The sequence below is a fragment of the Caenorhabditis briggsae genome (assembly GCF_000004555.2).
Source record: "Caenorhabditis briggsae complete genome, chrI, whole genome shotgun sequence".
In the NCBI taxonomy this organism is placed as follows: Eukaryota; Metazoa; Nematoda; class Chromadorea; order Rhabditida; family Rhabditidae; genus Caenorhabditis; species Caenorhabditis briggsae.
Genome location: NC_013489.2, coordinates 3,140,085 through 3,149,726, shown reverse-complemented (window position 1 = coordinate 3,149,726; position 9,642 = coordinate 3,140,085). Strand labels below are relative to the sequence as shown.

General features: G+C 38.9%; 4 protein-coding genes across 4 annotated transcripts in view; 1 reads left to right on the top strand and 3 right to left on the bottom strand.

Moving 5' to 3' along the window:
- Positions 1-55: 55 nt before the first annotated feature.
- CBG25191 lies at positions 56-263 on the bottom strand (the record flags this gene model as incomplete). Its single annotated transcript, XM_045242434.1, has 2 exons — positions 56-154; positions 201-263. The coding sequence occupies 2 exons, from the start codon at positions 261-263 to the stop codon at positions 56-58; spliced, it is 162 nt and encodes a 53-aa protein (XP_045100503.1).
- A 650-nt stretch (positions 264-913) lies between these two features.
- CBG22289 lies at positions 914-2,197 on the bottom strand (the record flags this gene model as incomplete). Its single annotated transcript, XM_002638992.2, has 3 exons — positions 914-1,079; positions 1,126-1,734; positions 1,782-2,197. 3 exons carry the CDS (start codon positions 2,195-2,197, stop codon positions 914-916), a joined length of 1,191 nt encoding a protein of 396 aa, XP_002639038.2.
- Positions 2,198-6,829: 4,632 nt separating this feature from the next.
- CBG22286 lies at positions 6,830-8,879 on the top strand (the record flags this gene model as incomplete). The annotated part of the gene is made up of 4 exons (XM_002638991.1): positions 6,830-6,976; positions 7,026-8,289; positions 8,339-8,637; positions 8,685-8,879. 4 exons carry the CDS (start codon positions 6,830-6,832, stop codon positions 8,877-8,879), a joined length of 1,905 nt encoding a protein of 634 aa, XP_002639037.1.
- Positions 8,880-9,304: 425 nt separating this feature from the next.
- Positions 9,305-9,642, bottom strand: part of Cbr-dyb-1 — a gene marked incomplete at both ends in the record, with an annotated part of 6,234 nt that continues 5,896 nt past the window's right edge. Inside the window, one exon of the mRNA XM_045242417.1 lies at positions 9,305-9,345. Coding sequence (XP_045097537.1) covers positions 9,305-9,345 — 41 coding nt within the window. The remainder of the gene's footprint in view (positions 9,346-9,642) is intronic.

Genomic DNA, 9,642 nt, shown 5'->3' with positions numbered 1-9,642 from the left:
CCGAAAAAAAGTGAAAACGAGCGAAAAAATTTTAAAAGTTTGAATTCGCGCGCTTTTACTCACCGGGCGGCCTAGAAAAAACCTCGTCCCTAAGGGCTTTCAGCGTATTTTTCGATGCGTTTTTCTCGATGAAGGATTTTTTTTCGAATTTTTTCTTTATTTTTATGTCAATCTACATGCATTTCTGCACATTTTGATGCAATAAAAAATTTCACCGTACACCACCTTTGAATATGTTCATTTGCAACGATGAGTTTCTTCATATTTTTCGAGACAAATGAAATCATTAATAGCTCGGAATATTGCATATGATCCAGTATCTCCTTTTGGACCACATACGGATATTTCGATAGGATCATAATGAAATGTTCTGGAAGTATTAAAAAATATTGTAGAGGAATCAGAATGGTGGTCAGACCAATGACAAACGATTGGAAAAGAAGGTGGGTCACAAAAGAAGGGACATCTGATGACGTGACAGATGACGAATAGGACAGAAGATGTAGAGAGTGCAATGGTTATGATGTTGAATGGTGTATACACTGTCTCCTTTCTCCCGCAGGGATCAACCCTCAACACCTCAATGCATGAGATGACGTGGCAGATGACTCGAGATAGACGCAGAATACGTTATTAGAAATCTCTGCATTATTCGTTTCGTTTTCTGATTATTAAGATTATTTCAATGCAAGTACTCTCATGATAACCAAAATGTATCTTTCCCCTGTTTGTCCATTTTCGGAGTTGAAAAGATAAAGCTGTGTTTTTCGAGGAAAAAGGCTTTCAAAGACTCGTAATACTGAAAAAAACTGAACAAAAATGCTTTATAAAAAATTGAAAATAAAGCAATGAAAAGGTCTCAAATGAATAGCTCATTAAATTAGCTGGTGTATCAAAAGTTATTAATAAACAATTAATCCATAATTCTCAAAAACTCTTCCTCTGTTTTGTCCCATACTCCAAACCAGAGTATCTCCCTCCGAACCTTAATAGATGCTACACGATTATCAGTTGCTCTAACGACATATTTGTGGCTGGTGATTGATTCCGTATGTTTGATTCGACCATACCAATCATATCTGAAAACAATTGATTGTTTTAAAGCTATTCCAAAAAATAACCTACATTTTTGGTAAACTGTGGGTTGGTGGTTGTTTTGTTTCATCTATATATTTTAATCGAATTGCATTCAAAAATCGGACTCGGGGGGTTCTACCCATTTCAATTTTCAAATATTCCAGCTTCTGAAATGCTTCTCCGGATTTCCATCTAATCAAAAACTCGATTAAATCTGAAGTTTTGTATTCGTTGCAATTGATGATAGCCTGTCTTCCTTGAAAATGCCGTAAAACAGCAGGAACAGTAACTTTGTCTTGGTGGATTTCAATCGAATCCGCCTGGTAGAACTTGGACTCTGGATTGAGTGGTTCCGTTATTTCGATGGCGTTCATTCTAATCGATTTGAAAATAGGAGATGAGGAGAAGAAGGTTTCAACTTGTTCCATATTAGCAAAGTCCCAATTGAGCGATGTATTAACACAGAATGATACATTTCGGAGTGGTGGAATAAAAGGATTGTGACCCTTTCTTCTCGAGTATTCTGTTAAGTCTCCCGCTCTCCAATGATACTCCACAGAACTTCCGAAGTAGTCAAGAAAATAATTGTGGATCGATTTGATTACAGATTCCTTTTCAGGCTGACGATAAAATGCCAAACAATATTCGTATTCAAATCTGAAAAATGATATTATTTGTATCATTTCCTGCTCATCGCAACTCACCGAAAATCAATAATCTTTCCAGATACATTCGACTGAAAATAATCATTTTCAGTCTCGCTGTGCACGACAATTCTCATGAATCTGCCTCTGCCCCTATAGCTAAAACACACATTCGCTGAGGATTTGTTCATTAACACCCATATTTGATCCGTACTATCACAGTAATACCCAATAGAATTGATACTTTTAAATCTGTTCATTTGGGTCGATTTAATCAATTTCTTCATCTTTTTCGAGGCAAAGGAAAGAAAAAGTAGATCAATATTATTCAAGTTCTCGAGTATTTCTTGCTGGACCAAGCTCGGATATTTGGATAGAATCATTTTTAGTGTCGTTCTGAAAATATTAAAATAGATTATAGAGAAACACGAATGACGGACATAAAAATGGCAAACGATTTGAAAGTAAGTAGACATGAAGGGACATCTAATGACGTGACAGATGGCAGGTGAGACTCGGAAGACGTAGAGAGTCCGATCGTTATGACCCTGTCTAACACACTGTCTCTTTTGTCTCACATGGATCAACTATCGATTGCTGGGGCAGATGACTCGAGAGGAATACAGAAGAACTTATCAGATGTCTTCATTATCATTAGTTTTTCTTTTTGCTACAATTACTCTCTATGCAAATGCTCATATAAAAAGCTAAATTATGATTGATTTTAAAAAAATTATTTTTCTGTGAAAGGTTCGAAATTTCCAGTTTAATTCAAACTTAAACATTTTGGCCTATTTATATTTACCGTTAACACTCTTAATAGAACGCCACCCGAACCGTCCACTTTGAGCCCATGTATCTCATTTTCTGTGAAAGATATCAAACAGTGGTTAACTAATAATAATAAAATGTTGCTGATATCATGAAACATATTTTATCAGTTGACAATTTTTTGATATCTTTCAAAAGAAGTGTATAGGCTCAAAGTGAACGGTCCGGGTGGCGTTCTATTAGAGTGCTGACGGTATCTTGTTTTCAGAGGGTCTTGGTGATCTAAATGTTAAGAAAAATAGATATCACTTTTATTAGAAAACATAAGTTGTCATCATCAATTGAGAGTTTATTACAGAAGCAAATATGTGTTCATCTTTCAAAACCATCTACACTCCCTATTGTACCCTTTTTATCCTTGGGGTCATCTGCCACGTCATAAGATTCCCCTTCTTTTTCTATTCACTTTCCTATTCTTTTCCAAGCGTTTGCCGTTTTCCTAAACATCATTCTTGTCCTTCTACCATTGCTAAACATTTTCAGAACAACCAGAAAATGATACTATCCAAATATCCGTATGTGGTCCAGAAGGAGATATTCGAGAACATGAAATATTCCGACCTATTTATTCTCTCCCTTGTCTCGAAAAATATGAAAAAGTTGATCATGTCATCTCAAAAGAAGAGATTCAAAAGTATCAGATCAATTGAGTATGAATATTATAGATTGGATGGATCGTGTATGGTACATGTCTTTGACAAACCTAAGAATTCCGAACTGTCGCCAAAATCCGACGACGACGTGATAGTGAAAATTGTCGAACACAAAGGATATGATGATATCCAGTTGAACGTATCTGGAAACATTATTGACTTTAGGGGCCCAGTATCCAAGGGTACATCGAAAAAGGGTACATCGAGTTCTTAGGGTACATTGGTTCCGAGGGTACATTGGATTGTTCGGTACATGTAGGTGGACGAAAAAAGTAAATCAATATTTTTATACATACTATTTTGATTTCTGCTCAAAATTATAGGCTTAGGCTAAAACGCCTTACAGTCTAAGATCCCATGTACCCTCAGAACCAATGTACCCTAAGGAACTCGATGTACCCTCGATGTACCCTTTTTCGATGTACCCTTGGATCGTGGGCCGACTTTAGGTGAGTCACAATGCGCTACAAATTAAAAAAACATATCCTTATTCCAGATTATGCGACGATTACAAATATCTTGTAGCATCCTATCAGGCATGGGACAAAGAATCTGTATTCCAATCGATTCATAACCACTTTCTGGACGTCTTTGGGAATGCGATCAAGTATGACTGGGTAGAACAATTCTGGTGATATTCTGAAGACTTTTTTGTTCCTTTTATTCCAAATCTCAAAAACGTATCATTTTGTATTGGTTTGTATCTCGATGGACATTTTTCGAACGTTAAATACTTTTAAGACTTTTTCTCTTCAAATTGGAGTTGTGGCCGAATTTTTTCTCAAGTTAGGCCACGGGTTTCATGAAGAATTTTCGAAAACACAGCCGGCAAACGAGTGCTACCGTAACCCAGCGATAAATAATTTCGCAATTTTTTGTGCAATTTTTTAATTTTTTTTTTCGATTTTTCTCGATTTTTTCGCTGTTTTTAAGAATTTCGAAAAAAAATGGGAAAAACGGCCAAAGTCGCATCCTTTTTCAGCCGGTTTTTTTCAAATTGAGCTTTTGAGCTACTTCAACAAAAAAAGGATTTTCATAGTTTCTCGAACTTTGTTGTACGTTTGATTGTTGTTTCTTATATGTTTTCTTAATAAAGTTTCGAATACGGGAATGACTCACAGAAGATGTGGAGTTATGGGACGAGACCTATATCATTCGAAAGAGGATTTCATTTTCAAATATATGCTCAGTTTTTGCGGCGGCCTCCGCTAACTCGAGAAATTTGGGTCATAAGTTTTCAGTAGATTTTTCACTGAAATGCATACGTGAACGCTTCCACGTCCTCATTTCTTTTATACGCTTTGAAGAACCATTGAAAAACAGCAGTGGGATGGTTCAGTGTAAAGCGGCGGGATGGGGAAATGGTACTCTATGGTTCGACTCCTTCATAGTCGAAACTCTTTTTTTATTTTTTGTTGGTTTTTTATATGACCTGTTTTTGAGCTCAAAAGCTGTTTTCAGCAGTTTTCCATACTCTAAACACCTTTGGCATCTTGTCAAATACAAATTAACCAAGTTTTTGGAAAAAAAATTTCTGAAGAAAATTCGCATGTTTTCATGATCCATACACCTCTTTTCAAATTTTCCGATTTTTTTATCCTTGGCGGGATTATTCCAGTAGGGTTTCCATCCGGGCGGGCGGTGAGCCGCCCGCTTGCCGCCCGTTCGCCGCCCGTCTATAAAAGCGAGACATAATCGTGGAACTTTTTCAACAATTAATCATCAGTTTGATCATTAGTTTGATTAATTGTTGAAAAAGTTCCACAATTATGACAGGCGGCGAAACGGGCGGCGAACGGGCGGCAAGCGGGCGGCTCGCCGCCCGCCCGGATGGAAACCCTATATTCCAGCTCTTCACACGTTTTCTTCGTTTTTTTTTTGGGTAGAATTTTGATTTATTTCTCTCTTTCTGTTCGATATGTCGTTCAATATAACGCATGTCATGTTTCTTTTGCTCCAAAGATATCCGGATCCGCCTCCAAACAATCCCCGAATATCAAGGAAAGAATCCAAAATTGCCAACCACCTGATTAATCTCATCGAGCATGCTCTGATTGATGATTTGGACATTGAAGAAGATCACGGTCATGCGTTTTCATACCTTCCGTCCCGAAGAAGTTATTCATGCTGATTGACTCTTGGCCCAGTTTCAAGGATCATCAGACAATCGAAAACTGTGTGCCTCGAGGATATGATGTAACGATTCGCAATATTCCTCCAAACACCACTGGTCTCATCCAGCCGCTTGATGCCCACTGGAATGGACCCTGGAAGGTTACACCCTACCAAAAAACCAAAGTTAATTTTTTATTTCCAGAATTTTCTGAAGAAGTTCACCGCCTACGCGCTCATCTTTTATCCCGATTACATTATTGCTCAACGCAATAATGAGATATGGATGATCTCTCTAGTCTACCATCAGTTTTCCGCTAGAGAATTTCAACCATTTTTGAAATATTCTTGGAAAAAGACTGGATACAGTGACTTCTACTCACCGTTTCTAACGCCATCGGAATATTGCTTCGGAAAAGTCGACCACGAGGATTGTTACTCACCAAATTGTCCGAATCTTGCATTCATCAAGTGCTCCAGATGCAAGGAGTTCATATGCTTCGAGCATTTTATTATCAAGGATAAGCATCTGTGCACCTCTGTTTAACTCGTTATAATAATAAATATAGATTTCTTTGTGTTTCAAAAAAATTTTTTTTTGAAAATTTGAAGAGGTGTATGGATCATGAAAACATGCGAATTTTCTTCAGAATTTTTTTTCCAAAAACTTGGTTAATTTGTATTTGACAAGATGCCAAAGGTGTTTAGAGTATGGAAAACTGCTGAAAACAGCTTTTGAGCTCAAAAACAGGTCATATAAAAAACCAACAAAAAATAAAAAAAGAGTTTCGACTATGAAGGAGTCGAACCATAGAGTACCATTTCCCCATCCCGCCGCTTTACCACTGAACCATCCCACTGCTGTATTTTTTTTGAATTTTTTCTTTATTTTTATGTCAATCTACATGCATTTCTGCACATTTTGATGCAATGAAAAATTTCACCGTACACCATCTTTAAGCAACAGTAAAACTATTGTTAGCACTTTGAAACTTTTTCGAGCAATGGATAAACTTTTCTAAGCAACAACGAAACTATTCTAAGCCCTTTCATAAAATTTTTTTCATAAAATTTTTCAGCCGTGGCTAATCTTGTTTATGGCTCAGAAAGGTTTTCCGAACTATCTGAGAAACCGAAAATAATTTGAATTTCGTCATTCTCCACGAGGACTACACCATGGTTGAGTACGCGAACACCGTCGCCCAAACTTGCAGAATTGTCGTCAGGTATGGTGTTACCATAAACTTTAATTTTCCAAAATTTTTAGGACAAACTTTTGAGCGGGAATTTCCGAATTTTCGTTTGCTATTGGCGGGAAATTTCTTCATCTTGTTTCTTTCTAGCTTAATCTTTCTCATTTTTCACTAAGTGACCCAGCGAATCGTTGTTTTTCAGCTTTTCTCTCGATTTTCGTTTTTGATGTTTCTACTCATTAATGAGCTCATTTCGCTCCTTTTTACAGCTTCATCATTTCGAATTTCGAACTTTATAGTTTTTTCAAACTTGCAGGCGATGAAAACCCTACTTCCCGTGTCACTAGCCCTTCTGGTCGGGCTGTCGAATGCGGCGGATTTTCGTTCGCTTCTCGACATGTGTTCGAATCCACCAGCCGAACAAAAGCAGATCAGTGACAAGATGGCACTTCCAGAAGCCTATAAGGTAGGTTTTTCTTCATGAAAAACGCAGAATGAACTCAAAATTCTTTCAGATCATGGGCTCAGTGACAAACTGGAAGGAGGGAAAGACGTCGCTTCTGCAGGAGACCGCCACGAAAGAATTCCGAGTTTTGGAGATTCAAGCAGACAATTTATCGCAAAAATGGATCCAAATGTCGAGCGGAGACAGACGCATTGAGTACATCGCCAGCAACGGTACCTGCGATGACAAGGCTGCTCCACCTGCGATCCTGAAAGTTCCAAGGTTCGATAGCATCATCGGACGAAACACCTCATCTATTGCCAGTATCGTTGACGGAATTATCAACTTTATTAGGAACAACAACGGATTCTATGTGAAGAACAACATTGAGATCGTAGGCGGAGTCAATGCAATGAAGTGGGTGTCTTGTGTGAATGGAAGGAACGCGAGCGACACAAAAGTACTCGTGGAGCTAAGATTCGGAGGCGATGACTCGATTCGGCCAGCTCTCAAGCAGTTCTCAAATCCAATTCTTCTTTCAATTCGTCTCGCTGAACTAAAGGACTTCAACACCACGATGCCAGACAATCACTTCTCCATCGAATTCGATCGGTATGCAATCCCACGTGGCGATGAGCACAAAGCTCAGATTGCTCATGGATTCTTCTGTGAGAATAGAAATGAGGTGGATCTGGGTTTAAAGCCACTCAGCGAGTACGCGGCTACCCTTAGCTACTACAACTACAAGAATATGACACCAGAAGTCGTGGAAGTTCTCTACTCGCAAAAGAAGAAGATCTTTGTAGTGGCAGGAGCCTCTTTCCGAAACTTCCTCAAGTCTTTCAACTATTCCGCAGGAGTTGACTATATCCTCCACGACTATAATTACGGATACGAGTTTACGATGAAGAATGGATCATGTGACAGCTTCGGACCGGCACCAAATGATACAAGTGATGCGATTGTGGACAACACGACGGCCATCTTCATGCAAAGAATGGAGGATCTGTTGGTGGATCCAAAGTTACGTTGGATGCCTTACCAAGACACTATCGATCTCGCTGGGAACACTTACAAGGCATACCGAGCCCTAGATAGTGCCGGTGTTGAGCAATACGGTGTTGAGCAAGTCGTGGAAATCCACCTCACTCAGGATGGATACGTTCATGCCATCAATCGATATGACCACGAAACTAACGAGATTGTGCAGTCTATGATGGTGACTCGTTGGGATGTCGCAACCTCCGAGCTGAACCTTGCAATGGTCCAAATGACCGGATGTTATGATAATGGAAAATTCGCCAATAACACTTGGATTGTTCCGATCAAAGATAGTGAGTTTTCGAAACGAAATTTGCCCTTTTAAACTCTCAAATTTTCCAGAGAACATCCGCAACTTGCACAGCGTCGGACTGAGCAATCTGAACAAGGTCGTCGCGGAGACCATCTCGAAGAACGTCTACGCAGTCATCCCCTACAGAGTCATCGTGTTCTACTTGGAGAGTAATGGCGGTGGACTCTCACTGCTCCTTCGTTTAGCTGAGAAGACCGATGTGGTGCCAGCAGAAGTCGGATATAATCACACGAACGAACTAGCCACTTTCGATTTGTTCAATAAGATGAAAAAAGCCATGTTCTCCGGGAAAATGCCGATTGTAGTGGAAGTTGGAGGACAGAAGGAGGTATAAATGCCTAATTAAATCTTAAATGTCTAATTTTGGATTTCTAGGAATGGTTCGTCGATGTCTCCGGAATCAAGGCCTTCCCAGCCGACACGGATCGTCAATTCCTCGGCTACACAGGCGGTGCGATGTTCGTCCTCGGCGTCTTCTGCATCATCTTCGGTGTGGGATTGGGAGCCGGCGGTTTCGTCGCCTATAACCGTCGCGAGCATCTCTCCCAGATTGCATATAGAGTTTTCTAGTGAATTTTTCTTTTCTCCACAACCCCTTCCTTACTTGTCACATGTTTTTACATCATCTTTTCTCTCACACGCTTTGGTAGAATACTCATATAATTCTGTATATAGTTTGTACCTCTCTCTCCCCTTATCGTGTATCATTTTTCACATGTGTATGACAACAAGATCTTTTACTAAACCCTTTTGAAGTTCAAATTCAAGAACAAGCAGTTTATTGCGTGATTAGAGTTTGGAAAATTTTGGCCTAGAAAAAAAGAAATTTTCAGAAAAAAGTGGAATAATCAAAAACAGATTGGGCAAAAAAAAAACAAAAGATTGAGCTCGGAGCCAGAGAGAAAGATCGCCAGCGACCCGATATGACAATAGCAATTTGGGAACATTGAGAGATAATTGGTTGAAACAAATTGACTTGACTTTTTGATAATCAGCTAGAATCCATTGATAGTGACACCATTGTCTTCGGCTTGAGCTGAAAATTTTTGAAGTGGAATTGAAAAAAAAAAGCAAAAGCGCTCCACCGTACTCAAGGTATTTCAATTTTCATGTGCAATTTTCGAATAAAAACGTGAAAGTTTGAAATTTCGAATAAAAACGTGAAATTTTTCATTTTCGAATTTCAAATTTTCACGTTTTCATTCGAAAATTCAAATTCCATGTCACGTTTTCATTCGAAAATTCCACGTGAAAATCGAAATACCCAAAGTACGGTGGAGCGCGTTTTGCTTTTTTGCACGTGTTTTTGAGACCCCATAAATTCCGGATAAAA